General features: G+C 34.5%; 1 protein-coding gene across 6 annotated transcripts in view; it reads right to left on the bottom strand.

Moving 5' to 3' along the window:
• Positions 1-334: 334 nt before the first annotated feature.
• Fucta (glycoprotein 3-alpha-L-fucosyltransferase A) overlaps positions 335-20,412 on the bottom strand; it is a 29,197-nt gene continuing 9,119 nt past the window's right edge. For 2 of the 6 annotated variants that reach the window (XM_071701934.1, XM_071701937.1), the window contains exons 2-8: positions 11,445-11,688; positions 10,056-10,145; positions 8,662-8,850; positions 7,846-8,070; positions 7,528-7,716; positions 6,475-6,710; positions 335-5,994 (exon numbers count right to left, since the gene is read on the bottom strand). In XM_071701934.1, the coding sequence (XP_071558035.1) occupies positions 5,652-5,994; positions 6,475-6,710; positions 7,528-7,716; positions 7,846-8,070; positions 8,662-8,850; positions 10,056-10,145; positions 11,445-11,609 (1,437 nt within the window). In that variant the 5' untranslated portion in view covers positions 11,610-11,688 and the 3' untranslated portion in view covers positions 335-5,651. Of the gene's footprint in view, positions 5,995-6,474; positions 6,711-7,527; positions 7,717-7,845; positions 8,071-8,661; positions 8,851-10,055; positions 10,146-11,444; positions 11,689-15,056; positions 16,663-17,928; positions 18,635-20,412 lie in introns of those variants that run through there. The other 4 variants (XM_071701935.1, XM_071701933.1, XM_071701936.1 and 1 more) reach the window with 4 other exon arrangements.

Genomic DNA, 20,412 nt, shown 5'->3' with positions numbered 1-20,412 from the left:
ACTGTTTGGTACTGTTATGGCCTCAACAACAATTGTAAGCTGTCGTGTTTGCTTTAAATTTTTTATATTCTTTGTGCTTTATAACTCTGATGTTATTTTTCGTGTTATTCTGCCGGTCGACCTGTTCTATGCTGTTTTACCATCTTTTATTATAAAAATGGAATATTTCACAAATACTGCGTATCTCTCCAGAAGTTATACATGATGTACCGTAATGCATAGTTTGTGCCATAGCTTTGCAATCCCGAAATAAAAAAAAGTAAAAATCCACTACCTGCTTTGATAGTTCTCGCATTTGAGAGGAATGGTGGGAAGTCGAGAAAAATCAATAAAATTAAGAATAGTGTTCGTTTTTATTTGTTAGGTCAGGAATGCGCATAAAAGTCGATATAACTAATATATGAATATGAACACATATATGACATATGAACACATGAAACTTAACGTTGCTATGCTAACAATAAGCAAAACATCGCATGATAGAAAAGATATGAAAACGACGATTCGCGAGACATATTGAAATATCAATATTATTAGAAAAAAAATGAACCACGAAATTGATTTCGTCGCGAGTCATCGTGTATAAAAATAAGAATTGTACACAAGCCTTTTGTAGAAACAGTCAAATTTTCTTTGTCAACAAAATTTTACGAACAATTGCATTTCGACGTATATGTATAGTTTTCACGTCATAATTAATTTTTCGTATGCGCACATGTATATTCTGAAAAATTATAATGGGATAATGTCTGCGTGGATTTTCCGCCGCGCTTAATTGCGGAAAATTTATGTACGTGGATGTTAACGGTTAAGACAACGACACGATTTTTGATTAATTTTCACGACCTTAAAACATTATGGCACTAATCGCGGCTCGCCGAGTGCAGACGATGTCGGATTAAAAAATAATAATAAAGCGCGTTCGCGCCCAAACGAGCCACGTTACCTGTCACGTTTTTATCTACAAATTTTCAATATTGATTCGAATGCATTATCTACTAGAGCTGTGTGCGAAATAGTACTTGATTCCGAATTCGATACGCGAAGTCGGTCCACAATCGTTACACGTCGAAACAATGGATTTCAAAATTGGCTGTACCGTTGTATCAAGACGACGACGATTTCGAATGTAAAGTCGGGCGTGTGAAGTCTGGACGAACAATATTGCGCATTGAATACACTCTCCGACTTCGATATTGATTTGCCGACATTACGAAACCGAATAATAACACCTATTTCGGAGCTGCGATTGAACTTGAACCGATTTCACGTTTCGCCAAGGCGAATACTGTCTCGCGTAGCTTTATTATCTACCACGATCGACATATTCAATGTTACATGCGGTGACGTGTTTCTTTCTCTTTACATTACGGGAATATCATGACCTTCGTACATGCTACTATTTACAAATGTGCTATCTAGAGACTGACAACGGGCAATCACCGAGAGAATAAGTAATAACATCTCGTATATTCATCGTTGAATTTGGGGCGGACAAAAATATTGATCGAGTCGAATCGTTTTAAGAAACGGTTGTACAAAGTGACAATCGAGAAGTTGGTGAACTAAAGCAGTTACTTTGCTGTTATTTTGTAACGTAATCGAAAGTGAATAAAATGAAATAAATTAAACACTATAATACCAGAGGAAATCCATCGTTTTCGTTAGAATAAAAAACATGCATATGTGAACTTGTAAAAATGTATATCAATCAGTATCAAGAAAGGGCCAACAATTTGGCTGGTTGCATGGCTCAGTAATATGTTTTCGAAATAATAATCTGAACTTGCACAATAATCGAGGCGCTTTTGAAGAGAATTAAGTACACTTTTCAACATTAATAACTATAACTGTGCCTTCGAAGAATTCTAGATAGATTTCTTTTATGTATAGAAATGGTCGATTATGCTGAAATTTTCTGAACCTGCATTAGCCATGCAATCAGCAAAAATTTCAGCCCTTTTATAATGTTTATTTTTATAAGTTTATGAAATGTGTTGTATAGTTTTTGCATTATAATTTTGCATCTGCTAACAAATGATGTATTCTTCTGCATGATAGCATTTAATTAATTTCCTTTCATCCATTCATTACGAATTAGCAGCTATTTAGTTTCAGCAATTTCTCGATTATCATTTTACAATTCACGCACATCGAGGATATAACATATCGACGATATACTCGAGAAACATTTATTTATCACATATTTCGCCACGGATATATCTCGACATCGAGCGTGCGTTATTCTCTCGCGCCCTTTTTGCTGCTTACATAAATCTAATGTTTGGTACTTATATTCGGGTCTACACTGGCCGCTTCAATCGGGAGTTCGTCGTCGACGTATACACACACCTCACATACGTCGTACAGCAGCACCAATCGTTACAGGCAGCACCAATCGTTAACAAACCTAACAATGCAATTAAGAACTTCTTACAGCCAGACTTCGCTGTTCTGCCACGTTTTTGATTGATGTCAAAAACGTATATAAATTAACAGGAATATATCGAGTTGCGTATTTACGAAAAGAAATCTGATATAATATAACATAACATAAATAATGAATTTTTAACTTAATACTATATAATGTCAGATTGTACAAATGCCTTTTCGCATGCAACTGATTGAAGTCGCGATTTAATTGATTTAAGTAACTTTCGCTAAAGCACATCAATCGGTATGAAAATTATTAATCGCTAAGATATAATATCTCTGTCTAAAACAGAGTAAACATAACTTGGATACTGTAAAAGAAGAAACGGTTATCCACGATATTCGAGATATGCACATCTTCTCGGTGTCAATTGGTATGGTCGACTTCGACTAATCATTTAATTAGTTATTTACCTAAATATCTAATTATACTGCTTGTGCGCACTGTGAATAATTCATAATGTAGGAACCGTTCGAGATCGGTGGTTAAACTCTCCTCGAGGTGACTAAATTGTGATTTTACGTGTTTACATTTCGTGCGTTTCAAGTATATATTTTGCGCTCCGCTTTCATGTTTTTTTTTTTTTCGGTGCTTCTGTCTTTTCTCTGGACTAAATTCGTCCAAGTTTGAGCTACGTTTGAGCTAGACTAGTGTTCAAACCGGAAGTCGTTGTTTTCGAATTGACACTAGCCACGGAGTGAACATGATTATACGTCGTGCGACGATACGTGCTGTGTCCCGCACGGGCAATTGATTCAATTCAAAATCAATTCAGTTGAAAAGAAAAACTATAATAGGAATTACTTCAAACAGGTACTTGCTGTATATAATACTATTATTATAAATTATATTCGAAAATACTTCACTGAGCTTCTTCTTGACTAGATTCTGCGAACTTCGACAAAACGACTTATTGAATAACAAAATTCGTGTGCACTCAAGGATAAGACTCTTAAATATTTTATAAACTCACGCGCGCTTATTACGTGAGCGATATTATTCGTACGCTCAATAAATACTACGTAGCTCAAAAATAAATGCGCTTTGATTCGCAAAATATACAAATACAAGCATTCTTTCAATTCAAAAATATAAATGCAAGTTATTAAATATACAATGATTCACATGCTAATTAACATTCTAATTACATTCAAGAACTCTATAAATTCTATTACAAATCCTCCATTCTGTCGATTTCACAAGTGGAAATACACAAATGTGTGAGTTATTTACAGGAAATTATTATTGTATATAATTATTGTCGGAAAAGTAAAGTTTACTACAATTTTTACATGTGACGTAATCTGAATGCACATGAATTTTTTTCACTTACAACGTGCAACGATAAGAGATCCCCTCGCAGAATTCGCAAGAAGGAACAATAATATTAAATACTGAACAGTAATCCTCACTCTACAAAAAGTAGCGGGCTTTCTCTTCCTCTTCGATGAAAGCTCGCAAATTGCTTTACAAAACAATATGCGGTTTACAATCGATTTTAGACGCCACTATTCTTTTAAGTTACACGCAAATCTCGCAATTGCTAATTTTCTCTCTTTTATCAGATTGTAGTTATTTATCTAGCGGTTTAGATCTTTCTCCACCGATTGTGTGTGTGTGTGTGTCCTTCCAACTACAGCTCTCATGATAAATTTGCAAAACTTTGACTCGCGTTTTAGCAATGTTTATCGCATTTTTATTTATTATTGTAATTAGTTATGAACTTAATTACTGACATAGATAAGCTTGATTTAAAATTTTTGTCAAGATAAAATCGATTGAGAAATGAGATTTTATTGGGTTGATTCATAAATGTGCTTTTTGTTTTATTTAACAAACTGAATGTTTATTAAAAACCGTTATAACAGTATGAATACTGATTTGTAAATGATACTCTTAATTATTCGCAGCAGATAAAATAATTAAATACCGTAAATAATACTGGTTTCTCAGAAGAAATAATTCAGTAATTATGTGTAGCGGATCTTATTTTTTTTTAATGAATCAACTCAATACTATTTACATAGTCAAAGTCTAAATTGTTAGAAATGCTCAATTTCCAATGCTAATTAACATCGTAATTTTCGATGTTAACGTTTTCTTTTCTTAAAACCACTATCTTTCGTAATTGGTCCTCTAGTACATGTAGTTGGAAGATTATCCGGTGATTCGGGGTCATCCCATATACCAACACATATACCAACCCATATATTCTCATCGCACATTTAATAGCAAACGTAATCCTAATTCTCCATCTAAAGTGTCTGCGATCGTGCGTATCTTTCTAAATTGCACAGATAAAGCTTAGGATCATAAGCAATACAATTCAGTACTAAATGCACAGCGAGAATCGAGTCTTCTGGACTAGCGCATATCGCACTTTGTTTTCGTGATACGTATTGTATTATTTTACGGCGCCCTCCATACGTCTACTCAAATTTTTATGAACATCGCAAAATTTTGTCCCCAAACGAATTTCGTCGTAGTTTAAGTAAAATGACCTCTCAGGGGTCTGTCGTGGCTATTCTCATAAAATCACCTCTCGCCTGCCTCAATTCTTTGTTTATCATCCGAAAAAGGAGTGTATAGAAATGTTATTTTGGAAGATTTGACAATTAGGCACACCGATTGCCCTCCTTAAAAAAAATTCGCGCGCAATCCTCGCAAACGAGCATTCTCATTTAGACCTTGAGACATTTCTTTGCCTTGCCGTTTATCCGCGTCCGCATCTCGATCGCCGAGTAAAAGCCACTTCGCTTGCGCAACACCGCGAAGCTTCGTATCGTCAAGTCGTTGCTTTTCGATTACCCCTAAAGCAGCCGAATGATGAAAAGTCGCGTGACACTTTCGACGAGGGTCTTATCAATACCTTCTTCAGAGTGGCTCGAGTGCCCGCGAAACGAGGTCGTGCGAGGTCACGCGTCTTTTCGCGCCTCGTCAGGACCTCGTTTCAAAACTTTGCGATCGATCCAACGTCTTCGGGCGATCGTGATCCGCCTCGAGCAACCCGCTTATTGTTAGATGCGAAAGCACAACAAACGTTCTCTGAACCTTCCGGCCGCCTCTTAGACTCAGGCAATGTTCTGTTTTGGAAGAATCGGAATCGTTTGTAGAAATTGAGCAACGTGTCGTGGGCGGACGCACGCACGTACGCACGGAACTCCCCGTGGCCGCCGGAAGAGCCCTCTAAACGTATTCCCGGGGCGATTTCGTCTCCTCAGGTGTTCGGTGAACGCACGACGTCGTTTTCCCGCCACGAGCTGGTCGTGCACACGCCGTCCCCTCGCCACCACTCGTTCACGTCCTTGTAATATTTCGGCGGACGGTCGTCGTGCAGCATAGCGCATACTCGACACCAGAAATACGTATTGATGAACTCGCCGGTGCCCTTCCAGCGAAAGTATGAGTTGTACAGGTCGTCGTCGCGATCCAGCCGATGCAGATATTCGGCGAGCTCCTTCGGCGACTCGAACTCGTCCACGTGGATGTAGGAACGGTACGGCGCGCTGCGCGCGTAATCCGTCGGATGGGCGCCCATCACGATGGGCAGGACATTGTGCCTGCACACCCGGAAGGAAAACAGGTTCGTGATGATAATAATAAGAAGTGGTAATTATAGTCGCGCGAGAGAAGGAAAGCGATTGTGTCACGAAAGGGTCCATATCATGTCGCATGTTTCACGCTTGGGAGTTAACGCGGGCGCATCCAGTTCGGGAGCTTAATTAATAGCCGCGCGAGCAGCACGCGTTTCTGTCCATTACGCGAGTGGAGAAGATTAGGTAACGCGAGTTGGCACGCGACCGCCTTATTCGAGATACCGCACAAGTTGGCAAAGGTTGCCGACCTCTGGGTAAAATGATCGAGCGTATTAAGTCGGTCGACTTACATTCGCTGCTCGTATCTGAAATACCGCGGCTCTCTGTATGGATTGTGTGCACCAACGTGAGAGCGAGAGTGAGAGGAAGACGGGGAGAGAAAGAGAGGGAAAGAGAGAGAGAGAGCAATACATAGTATAAATACCATCAAAGTATCACACATACCCAAGTCCGTTAACGAAGAACTTCTCCGTGATGTAGTCTTTGCAGTTGGAGTTCTCGAACGCGAGATAGAACTTGTAATCCTCGTCGAGCATGTCGAAGCACGTTTGCGACTGCGACCGCGGGCAGCGTAGGCTGCCGCACGCACCGTAAATGTCCACTTGTATGTATTTCGAGAGTTCCCTGGCATAATGCATGCGCTGATTTCGGGGATGGCAGTTGGAAACGAACCAGGCGACCTGATTAAACAGCGATGCAGAAGAAGGCGAATGTCATATGTGATGGTTTACTCTATGCTCGACAAGAGCGAAAATAACGTACTTGAGAACAACGCTCTCGAAAAGTATAAGTATTTATAAAACTGTAACATATATATGGCAGAAAAAACTTTTGATAAAAAATTAAATTCTTATACTTTCCATTTTTATGTACTTTATTTTATTTTGATTTAATTTCGACTTGAGAATAATGTTTCTGTTTCTTGCGGAAAATTAATTACAATAATAAATCATGATTAAAGAATAGATAAGTTTATTTTATTATCCAGTAAATATTATTTTTGTATATGTTTTTTAGATATTAATTAAAATTTAAAGTTTCATTTAACTTTATATAAAATTTATACTATATAAAGTTAAAAAAAATTTAATGTGGTAATGAATTAAAGCCATTACTGGTAAATAACTTCGTTTAAGCTTACAACTAAATAATAAACCATATTAAGTAAGTCATTATCATTATGATAACAATCAAGAAAATGTGCCAATATACGGTTGAGTTAGATTTTTTGTGTCTTATAATATTTTTCGCATGAATTTAATAAATAAAAACCGTATTTTATTAAAAAGTACTAAATAAATAAAAGCTATTTCTATATTTCAAAAATATAATTATCTATTATTTTATTATTTTGACCACAGAAATAAATAGAGTAAAGATTTGTTATTTACTAGTGCACTTATTTTATAAAGAATACAAATATATATCAGAAATCATTTTGATTTGCAGATAATTAAAATATTTATTAAAGCCTTAAGATTAATCTAATCGTCTTACCTTTTTCGTTTTGTTTGCCGCATAATTAAACGTTTGTGGGATCTGTGTGACACTGGAATCATAATATTGCCACCTCTCGTAAGGTGCCACTATATCACTGTCACGCCGATACGTGGCGGTCCAATTGACAAGGGCGTTCTTTACACTCTGCGTGTGATAAGGACATTCTAAAAAATACAGCATCCACACCTGCCGAAAATCGTAATATAATTCTTATTAGGAAAGCAATAAATCCTCTCTTACGTATGCGTGATATGAGCGAAGTTACGATGGGTCAATCGCAGAAATTAACGTTACTTATCGTTGCATTTGATTTACCTGATTGTAAGATCTTCGTCCCACGTGCGTGATGTAATCCTTAAATAGAATGAGATCGGCGTTGTCCGGATTGTCGCGGACGATCGTGCAAGTGTTCACCGGGCAGCGTTGCTGGAAGAAAATGTCAGGACCGACTTTGGCCTCGGCCATCCCGTGAGGAATCATTATCTTCTTTAATAGATGCTCACCACCTGTTCTGTTGTAATCGGGTGGCACGAACATTAGCTGCAAAATTAGTCACAATATTAGTATATGTCTATGCAGAATTGCTTAAGCGAGTGCTATCGATTAAATTACAAAACGATCTAGCTTTTGCTAATAAAATGTATTTAGTTATGTATAACGTTAAATAGTCAACGAGTACTGAAATCAATCTTGTAATTATATTTTTAATTCTCAAAATTCCAGTGTAAATTTTGTAATACATTTTATTCGACATCACTACAAAAACTAAAATCGACGAAATTCCTATATTCGTTTGTAAATGTATGATGTAAATGCTTTGAGTTTATTTTTTATAAAGTTAAAGTTCTTTACATTGTTGTGTCCATTATAAGAGTGGTGAAAACGTGAAAATTCTAGTTTTCCCAATATTTTGCTGAGAAATAAAGAATTTAACGATGTAATTCAATAATAACACATCGTGATTCAATAAAATAAAATAAAATAAAATAATAATTTAACACAATAACATTTTCCCTGGCGTTTAATTCTCTTCGATATTTTTGTTAAGAAAAATTAAGTTCAAATCGATCAATCTATTAAATCTTAAAGTATGTAATTCCGCACACACAAATTCTTGTGCAATTGAATTACCTGATTAGTCACTCGATCATCGTAAGCATCTTCCTCCGGCCACAATTGAGCCAATCTTCTGCCAGTATTGCGAGTTCTTATCGCTGGATAAGGTCTTCTGGTTCCTCCTTTCATGTACCAGGGTCTTCGCGTTGGATCCAAGTCTATCGAGTTTTCGCTCAAGCTCGCGGTTCCATTTATATTCAATCCCTTCAAATGAAAAAGGCTTATATAAATAAACAAAAAAATTATCTTTATATAATATTGTCATTCTCTGCTGCAACTAAAAAGACAATACTGCGATCTATTGTTCTTAAACTAGAAATTTATTAATAATGTCGCATTCAACAAATTTTATAATAGATGTATTGATAGTATTGATGACATTTGCGATAATAAATCGATCTACATACATTATTTTTCCGCTATTTATAATACTTAAATAATCATAATAATTCATTAATTTAAGTTTTTCTTAATACATGTCACTTTTTAAATTAGTTCTATCAGCAAATATAAAAATTCATGCAATTAGTTAAGTAACAACTTTTAAAATTTCTAAGCATAATATTATGCATGGACGAACACAAAAGCTTTTGTTCTCTGACATTTTTACTTATAGATAATATATGATCCAAAGAATGGCAAGAAAATATTGAAACAAAACTTTCTCGTCTCACATATGGATAATTAGAAAAAAAAAGTCAATATATATACTGCTACAGGCAATGACTATCAAGGCTGAACTATTAAGCCAATCTAACGCATATATACCACGATATAAGAATTTCCATTTCATGATATGAAGCACTAATTATCTGTACAGTTTTCCTATCAAGTATTTAACAAAATAAACATTAGACAAGCTACGATGATATTTTTAATAATCTTCGAATCAAATTTTACCATATTTATATCTAATAATTACGCCTAAAGTAAATAGACATTTAAAACAATGTTTCTTTCACTTAAAATTTATTTGCAATCGTTGAATCTTATAAAAATTATTATTTACATTTTGTGTTCGAAACATTAATTATAATCTTCTTCATTGTACATTTGGCCATAAATTACACGATGTATTAGCACTATGAAAGCTCAGTCGAAAAAGAGGAAGCCACTAAGTTCGAAAAGCAATCGTACGCACCGTACTCTTTTAAAGCGCAAGAACAAGCAAGACGACACACGGAAAAAGTAACGATATTAAACAGGATTTCGTGGGAATAATCGCGAGAATAATATGTTTATTATACGTATGTACATCTATATATTATACATATATTTTCATCGTTGGAATTTCTGGAATTAACACGTATCTAAGAATGCGAAAGACTTGTAAGGTTTCGTTGTCTTTTTGGAATGTTTTTCCGTGTACATGTCGTTTTGGGATTAATCGACGCTACAATTGACCGTACCTCGGACGAGAGTCTTTTCCTCACTCGCTCCCGAGTGCGTAATACTCGCATCGTCGGCTTCTTCGATTTCAAAGGCCAATCGGGTTTCATCTGCGAGTGAAATTCGTTTTTATTTCTTTAGCCGTGATTCATTTTCCTGCCATTATCGCTTACATTTCGCACACTTCCTTCTCTCTCTCTTCCTCTCCCTTTCTTCCATTTTATCAAAAAATGCGGTAGCAATATATTTAGCGTAGCACCAACCGCAGTAGATTATAATATTCTTAAAAAAACTCTATTAGCGCTTATATGATTACAAATATTACGATAAGCGAGAAATATACACTGAGCTAGTGCATCTTTATCAAGTTTTCCGATCGATATGTCAAACGCGATTAGATAGACCACGATCAATAAAACTATTGCATCCGTACATATCGAGGTGACTCACTCTTGTGCCGTTTTCTTCCAAAACAATATCGATTTGCAATTACAATCGGTACTGCAGAAATAACTATAGCTATGAATAAATGAACTATGAACTATACAGCGGGGTATTTCATATCCCTCGCAGGAAAAAAAACTGTAGCAAAAATTGTAATAAAAACTTTTATGAAATACATCGACATAATGAGAACAAATTATTATCTATATTATATTTTTATAAAGTCAGAATGTTTTTGTTTTAAAATGTTATGTACGTTTCATATTTTTCGAAAAGAACTATTACTGTAATTATAATTCGAAAATTCTCAAGTACGATTTAAGACAGAGATTAAATTCCATTAAAATGAGAAAGCGATCAGTAAAATCTGATCACAGTTGCCTTTAGCATACTGTATATTTTACTATAATGAAACACTTCCTTCTCTCTCTTTTTCTCTCATTCTCCCATTTTATCAAAAGATGCGGTAGCAATATATTTAGCGTAGCAACCGCAGTAGATTACAATAAGCTTAAAAAAACTCTATGCTTATATAATTTTATTATAATGAAAATTACAATATCAGCATAGTAATTTTTAGGCAAATTTAACTGACTATATAAATGTTGTAATATATTGCAAACTTTTATATACGTCCATAACAGTTTAAAACATTTACAAATTAAAATTACAATTAGTAATGCACAAAAGGGTTTTGTTTTAAAAAAGTATTGTTCGATTGTCTTTGAAATAAACAAAAACTGGTGTTAAATGTTCGTTATTACAATTTTTATTAATGTGATTAATAAAAATGTAATTAATATTGCAATAACGTTATTTTGTATTCTAGATTTATAAAGTAGAGTGTTGTAAACAGAAATATACTTTGTACGTAATTTACTACAGTATTTTCCCCATGTATGATCAGATGATGACTTTCCCGTCGACTAATCTAATTGTAAGACAATTAATAATTTTTCATGTACCTTTGGCCCGTCGCCGGTAACTCGAACGGACTGCGGCTGGCCGGGATGTGGCCGCATACTGTGCCATTTCTCGTCCTGCAGGAGATTTAGCACGATGAGCAACGTGCCCGTCAGAAATAGCACGTAGAAAAAGTATCTCTTCAGGGAGAAACGCGGCAAACCCATACCGCCCGGTTCCCTAAGTCGGGCGAGACCCTTATCTAGCCTGCATACGCCACTTCGCTCCACGACACATTCGGCTACGCTGCAACGAAAGTCAATAAAAAATGAATGGGATATCGATCAATCCTTGCCAACAATTTAAAAAAAATGCACGAGATAATACAAACTGAATAATGCGAATGATAATATATGTTGACAGTGACATTAATCCATTAACGGCCGGTTGTTCCAACCTGTTGGTAAACTAATAGTTAAATCATATATATGTCTTTGTTTATCCTTTACATTAGACAAAGATAAATATATGATTTAACTATTAGGTAGCTTACCAATAGGTTGGAACAACGGTCCTTAGTCCTAGAAGGTCCCTACACGCTTTTCTGTTTTAAATCCTTTTAACTCGGATCTTAATCGAAATATTTAGACCGCAATTAGTATTTAGCGGTAAAAAGAGTTGCTCTTTCCAAAAATCTAATCGGAGCGATGGAATAGGATATCTGAAAGAAGAAATATAAAACGGTTGAAAGTGGAGGTAAAAAAGTAAGTGATTTTTTTACTGACAAATCTATATATAAAATTCACATATAACTAATAAATAATTTCGTCTATCTTCTTGAGTAGAATAAATTATTAGTATTTATCGATGTAATTGTATATCGATATAATAACTTTTATAAATAATTGTATCTACTCTTTGAGAATTTTTGTAGATTTTATAGATCACACAAATATAATAATTATATCGATTTATTCTACTAAAAAGATAGACGAAATCATTTATTATAGTTAAATATTTGTGAATAAAAAGGTCACTTACTTTTATCTCCTGCACTTTTAACTTTTATATCGTTTTTTTTTCAGATATCTTACTTCATCGTCGATTAAATTAGAAAGAGCAATTCTTTTGATCCCTAAATATCATTTGCAGTTAAAAAATTTTGATTAGAACTCGAGTTATACAAAGATTTAAAACAGAAAAGCAATAGAGACCTTAATAGAACTCAATGAATTAAGAAATCTCAAGTTAATAATTGAGAGATTTCTTAATGTCCTCTTAATTGTCCCTCGTGTTAATATCCTTTTCTTCTTTCAAAAATACTCGAAAGCTCTCTTGTACGTAATAAAGAACAACATCGATTAACGTGATAAAAAATATAGGTCATTTAAAGATGTAATTGCATTTTGCATGCGAGCATAAATCTACAATAAAATATCATATACATATATAATAAAATGTAGAATAATAGTAAAGGAAGATTCAGCATTTTATTTTATAATTTTTTGTACGTATACTCGTATACCCGGGATATGATACGTTCCATTTCCGTGTATACGAACCGCATATGTAAAAGATAAATAGTACAGATTCTAAATTACTTCCTTATCTTATGTGATAGCTTTTTTGATACATGGCACACGATTTAACTTAAAAAAATAATTGATTTAAGCAGAGCACCCCAAAAAATTAAATGCAATTCTTTTTCTCAGATATTATAATAAATTATGGTGAAAATTTCACCCAAAAAATGTATTGTAATATGTGGTGTGAGAGTGATTATGTAAGAAAAGTTTATTATAATTCCAAAAATTACGATTAACAATTATGATCATAGATATTGCTTGATGATAATTATCGAACAAATCAGAGTAAAAAAAGATAAATTTTGAATTGATATAATTGAATCAATAATTCTTTATAATAAAAATATAAATTGTTCTTATATATATATAGTTCATAAGTCTATATAATTTTTATAGCTAAACTAGTGATGTATACTATCCGTATTTAAAACGAAATAGGTATATGTTTGTAACAAAAGCTAGAAGAGAAGTTCTACCGCAATCCAGAGTAATAAACCTCATACATACAACACGCGCACAGATACGTTTGCACGCACGATATGTTATCCAAGAACACTGGCAAAATTCGATAAGATTGTCTAACCTTGTTAATTTCCGCAACACTAATACTGTTTTGCAATTACGTAATGTAATCGTCGCTCTCAAGGGCCTTTATCACTGCACGGGATGATTCATTACTGTTGCCATTCTCGCGTAAGCTTTCTAAGCACTTGGCGCTGATCCTCGTTAAAATTAAGGGATGAAACATTACAACTTCCTAAAGATCAAACGCCTCGAAAGTCAAAATACGTTCGTCGGCTATTCGCGATGTTACGCGAAAAGAGATTTCCCGTCCTAAATTAACGTAAATTGATGTTTTTCGCCGTAGAAGATATAGCGATTTGATAAATTTAATTGGACGCTTCCGAAGGACGGAAAAGCACGTAGCCGTGAATTTCACACGAGGCGCTGTTGCGATTTATCGATAACTCACTCATCTCTTCATTCGTTAATTCCGAAGAGCGCCGCGGCCGGCTTGAAACTCGATGTCTGTGAATTTCACACGACGTGTTCTCGCGATTTATCGATAACTCGCTCACCCCTTCATTCGTTAGTTTCCGAAGAGCTCCGGCTTGAAACGCGATGTCATTAAATTAATTTCGTCGCGAGATAACGTCCGCTATCTCGCTACATCGTCGCACGCCCCCGTATTAATCGATACGACAAGGAAGCATTGATTCGTGTATACGAATAAACAAGGCGCACGATACCAGCATACATTCGTCCAATATTTATGCGCTGGCAATCTGCTATTATAATTTCCCGTCATTAGCATACGCCGTCGTGCAAGGCACGGGATATCCGTGTCGTTAAATTATATCAGATACTTATACGACCCAGTTGCTTCCGTTAACTATTCTCCCAAATATCATCTTCACCTTATAAGAAAAAATAACGTGTACATTTCTTGTACTATGACATATAATTACGGCGCATTACATTTGACATTTGATCCAGATAGAAATGCATGCATCTCATTTTACATTAATCGAAAAGTATTCTCCTAAATATTCCTATTGAAAAATAAAATGGTTGTTTCATTTTGTCACACCTTTTTTTATATCTTTAGGCCGGAAACTTTTGAATCTTGATATGTATATGTAAACACGTTGAAAAGATATATCGAAGAGAAAATTAAGCACTCGCTATTATATTCAAGGCTTACAATTAGCCCAAGATGATACTATCAATCTAAAGTTCATCATGTATTATTATTAATCATTGCAAAACCACAACATATTTGTTTATTTCGAAATGACAATTGCAAACGGCGAGAAAATAAAAAATGCTGATGTCAATATACACAATTTGAAACTCGTCCTTCTCGTCTGTGGTGCACGTGGAAGTATTTCCATTACGTGATAACTTCAAAAAACATGGAACGCACACAACTAAATACATGCACACTTGACTCACGTCTATGATCGTCGATTTGAAAAATTCTACAAAACGCTGACGCCATCTTACATCACAAGTTGGAAGAGGATTTTTTTCCGACGATGACGAGACGTTTCTTAAATCTAAATCTGTCAAATCATACAGCAATACCTCCACATGTAGAACACGTAGACAAAGAATACAAACACTTTTATCGTATAAATCGAACCCAAGCTATATCGATTGAGCCTATTCAGAACTTGATCGGTTCAGCCTTTATTGAGATTCGATAATCTAAGGGTCTCTATACTCGACGATTCGCGTACAGAGATACACGGTCTGTGTCTCACTGCGCATACACTAGGCACGAGACACTACCGTGATATAATGTATGTACATCGTCAAATGGTAGTCATAAGTAAGGAATAAATACAAGCAAATATTGTTGTGAACTTTTCTGAATCTCATTACATGTCTGTATTCTGAGTAGCATACGAACCCGCACCTATGTCTATTCTTGTCCTCACGTTTTGAACAAATGACTACAAAATGAGGTCAGACTGAACATATTTTGCTACCCGGGTGAGTTACGATGTGACACGGTTGACCTCATGACCTTATTACGAGTATCTCTTATTTTGATTTACGAATAATTTCTCCCTTCTTTCTGTTAATTTCGCGCTGGTCTCTCAGATCCCATGATACGGAAGACATGTGCGCTACTCTAATGAGCCAAAGACCCGAGTTTAAACCCGATCAAAAAATCGATTGCCACCTCTCGGAAAAAAATAATGTCAACCCGAGAGTATCTTGCCATCACGAGCATCCCCTCTATATTTGAAATCGGTGAGATCATCAGATCATCTCAGTGGATTCTTATCATTATCCCACGATATTGGATAACTTCGATGTAAATTCGATGTAAAAAAAAAAATACATACGCTTATGTGATTATAAGGACTGCCTACTGAAACAATTGTCGATTTTAACTTAACACGAAATTTAGCTAACAATAAGCTAGAAATGACAATTTTTCGAATATGCAGTTTTTACAATTACGAAAGTTGTTTTTTTCCAAATTAACATCTATATACTCACTCTTTCGAGCGATAATTCTGCACGTGAATCCTTATTATTATGTATTTTATTTGCGTGTGTACATACGTGTGCATGTGTTCGTCTGTGATGCGTGCATTTATTATGCACGTTTCCATTTTTTTTCACATCATATATCCTCTTATTCTGATAAACTTTATAACAACAGCCTTGTTGGTCACTGCAGCCTCCGAATTTTCGTGTACTTCTATACTTTGTCCCTTCTGTCTATGTTTAATCTCTTGTTTTCTTTGTTGTGCATTGCAATAAATTTATTACTTATTATTATTATTATTATAAACAATGTCCGTATCTCGGTCTTTTCCTTTCCTGCGATCGGAAGAACTTTCTTCTATATGCGTCCGAATTCACGGAGGACAACGTCCGTTCGTGGTTTCGCGAATGTTAAATGCCGCGGCAATTGTATATCGCGAGTAACCTGGAGTTCTGTTACCCACTCGCAAACACACACGCTACGTGTCGAATACAAAGTGACACATCTAATTCGCACACTCGTGCGAAAGAGACACGAAATGTTTTGGAATAACGAATGATAAACGAAAAGCATCGCAGTTCCCAGAACGACACTCTTTGAGGATTCTCGACCGAGGCGCTTACAATCGCTCGACTGTTAAACGAATCATCCTGCCGGTTCGTGAAAAGGTGAACGACGGATTCACCGCGTTGCAACACGCTCTCGTGGTTCTACCTTTGAACCATAATAAAGTTCACGTTCACTAGACCAGCGAGCGTCTAAACCCGAAGTGAGATGAGCGAAGTTTTAGTTTACCGCTCTGCTGATGTAGCATATATATTGACGTTCATGTATCCAACACGTCTCTTTACAAATAAGGATCTGATAAAAAGCTTATCGCAGAGTGACTCAAACAAAAAAAGCAATCTTTGTGCTCATAAACAATATTGAAAAATTTTATTTAAAAAGTTTTAAAATTTATTAGATATTTATATATACATATCTATATATATATCTATATATATATATATATATATATATATATATATATATATATATAGAATTATTAGATATAAAGTTATTTATTAGATATGATGAAAGAAAAGATTTGATGATATCCGTATTACTATATTTTTCAGGGATTAAAAATAATATTTTAAAAAATACCGATTAAGCATTCTTCAAACAAATTGGTATATAAATAGCGTATACCGACACTAAGTAGTGTGTCGGTATGCAAATAACTTTTCAATAATTATGTATTGATATTGCTACTGTTACACTGATATTATCAAATCAATCAAATTTGTAATATATTCTCGATATATATTTTGTGAAAATTATATCTATAAACATGGTAAACTGAACTCACTGAAAGTGTAGATAACATTGTAGAAAAATATGTAAAATGATATGAACAACATGTAAAACAATGTACAATATATGTAATTTATAAGACAAATATATAGATATAATATATATAATTTTACGTGCTTTTAAATTAAAATTCCGAATTTATATACGTTCATTATTTTTTTCCCTTGCAATTTCTTTTGTAAAATATAAAGAATAAAGAATACAATAAAAATTTAATTGATTTTATAATATTGGCATTTTATGACAGTACAAATAACAGTAATACTGGTATTTGTTCAATGCGATATAATTAAAGATCTTTCATTTTACGATTACATGAAAATAAAGATATACATATATGATATTGGTATGCATTCGAAATTATTTCCTACTATTCTCTAATAAATCTTACAATAAACATTGTCTACTTTTTAGTATTTTATATAAGACGCACATATCTATACGAGGGAATCGTTGGATGTTCTCCGATTCTTGAGAGGATCTCAAATGCACGGGTAAATTGAAAGCGTAAATAATACAGACTTTTACACTCTTCTCCTTCGTCGTATTTTACTGCTTATATATAAGGCTACGTTTCCATCGACGTAATATACTCACGTAGCTTTTAAATATTAACATCGCGCTCTAGTCCGTCAGAGTCGATTGATACGTAAATCGACAAACACACATTTTGACGATTCTCACGTACAGTTCACGTACAGAAGTAATAGAGTTCACACACCGAATTCTTTCTTTTTCTCTCTTTTGGGATTCACCTATAAAACACTTGTCCATGTGGCAACATTTTCCACGAACAGTAAAAATTTTATCAAATAATCAAACGTTGACCCTTCTTCGCGGAGATAAGATCTTTCCCCGATTGGTGTGAACCTTCAACTTCGAGTTAACAAAGAACGGCACATGGATTACTCAATGAAGTGGAATATGCCATCTTTTCGTATACATGAACATGAAACATCCCGCATCCGGGTTCTTCTGGTTTCGCGTTCACTTGCGCGCGCGCGCGCCGACGATTGTCGCAACCTGTTCACAGGCGGACCGTTCGAGTATCACTGTCCATTAGCGGGCTGCCGAGCGTGTTGCATCGCTATCTTATCGCTCGCCTTTGTAGGTAATAGATTTACCCAACATATCGAAAATATGGACTACTTCTAATACATTACTGTGCGCTCACATTTCCAGAATTGAACCGCACTCTTCACTCGCGATTAAACCACAAAACTGAAAACTGACAAACTGGGTATACCATCCAATAGTATTGATGCTACTTTGACTATCTTATCGTCGCCTGCTAAATAGTAACATTTTGCGTGTCCCTGTTTCTTTTATGGTCTCCTCAAGGTTGACACAGCCAATATCGCAACTTTGCGCAATGTACGTAAGCTTAAATCTTTAGAACTTTAGACGTTGCGCATTTGTCAATAGAATTAACGTTTTACTAATTTTCACATTTGACATGATATTTTTCAGGTTCTTTACCGTTGCAATGTCTATCTTGGACTTTGTATTAATATCGCATTGCATAATAATGATAATAATTCTAATAATAACTTTATTGCAAACGTAAAATTGCCAACGTTTGACATTTTACAAGATTAAATAAGAGCAAAAAAAATACGTGCAAAAAAGAGATGTGCAAAGAAGAAGCAATACTGTTGCTATGATATCTGACCACGTAATAAAGCAATATAAAATAAATTTAATGAAAATAACCAAATATAAAAATAATAGAAGTATATTTAATAAAATTTATAAAGAAAACGGGCTAAATTATTAACAATGAGAATAAGTATTAACGGTATTAACAATAAGATATAATGAATCGAACGGCAGTTGATCGAAATAAAGAGAGTAAAGAGGAAGATCTAACATTTGGCGGCAATAAATTAGAGTTTTTGACTGCAGTATAGGAAAAAGAGAAATTTTATGGAATGTGTGATAGATGGCGCAGCAGATCTTAATAACACATGTCTGGAATAAAATTCAGAAATTAGGTGAAGAACATAACAGATAAAATAAAGATAGAAAGGAACATGAAGAACGCAAAATGTTATATACAAAACGACAGAAATGTAGCATGGAACAAAGTGAAAAATTCAAGGGACAATAAACGAGAAAACTAAAATATCAATAATATAAAATAAAATATGATTTATTGTCAATTAAACAAAATTGATAGAATGTTTCAAACTTCACTGAGATCTTCAGCCGATACAAAAGTTAATATAAAAGGGATTATGTCATAATTAATTCGAGTAAAGATTACTAAATATACAAATTTAAAAAAATGCCGTATGAAAAACTAAAACTAAAACCGAGCTACAAATAGTCTATATACCAAGAGGTCATATCTAACAATAAGTGAAAAGCACAAGTGAATAAATAAGAATATAGAATAAAAATAAAAGAATTGGTGAATTTTTAACTAAACTGGAACGTTGGTAAAGAGAATGTGATCGCACTTGCAAATGCCATAGGAAAAACGGAGGCAGGAATTTTGAATGCGTTGGATTATTGTAGTAATCATTGACTCAATACCGAAACATACACAACGTTTATAAATAAAGGAAAAATAAGAAGTTGAAAAGAGTTTTTATGGAAAAGAAGTACATAATAAATGCATTGATGAGATAAAATGATCAGATAAGTACCGTTCCATGCACGATATGGAACACTAATTGCCCATTCAAAATGTACATTATACCTAATATATCACATGTTTCAGTAAATAGATGGATGACAATCTTTGCAAATTTAATCGCGGTAATTGCATCAAACTCAAAATCTTAACATGACTACAATAACAATAGCCCGTTAATCGAGTCATGTGACAATTTGTTAATTCTCTATCTTGTTATAACGTCAGTAAGTAGCCGTGCGATAAACTTGTAACCACGGCTTGAAAAAGTCGTGAAGATATTTTACTTAATCATTTTTCGAAATTTCTCGTCTCACTCGAGTCGATATGATCGAGATTAAACGACCGTTTTTTGCTCTTCGTTTGCATTTAGCCCTCAATTTGCCCGAGTTATTTCCGTACGCAAAACTCGACGAAAGAATTTAATCGGCGCATACAATATG

The sequence above is a fragment of the Temnothorax nylanderi genome, unplaced genomic scaffold, assembly GCF_030848795.1.
Source record: "Temnothorax nylanderi isolate EJ_2023f unplaced genomic scaffold, tnyl_v1.0 TNYL_tig0027_pilon, whole genome shotgun sequence".
NCBI lineage: Eukaryota > Metazoa > Arthropoda > Insecta > Hymenoptera > Formicidae > Temnothorax > Temnothorax nylanderi.
The sequence above is the reverse complement of the archived record's forward strand: the minus strand, read 5'-3'. Positions and strand labels throughout refer to the sequence as shown.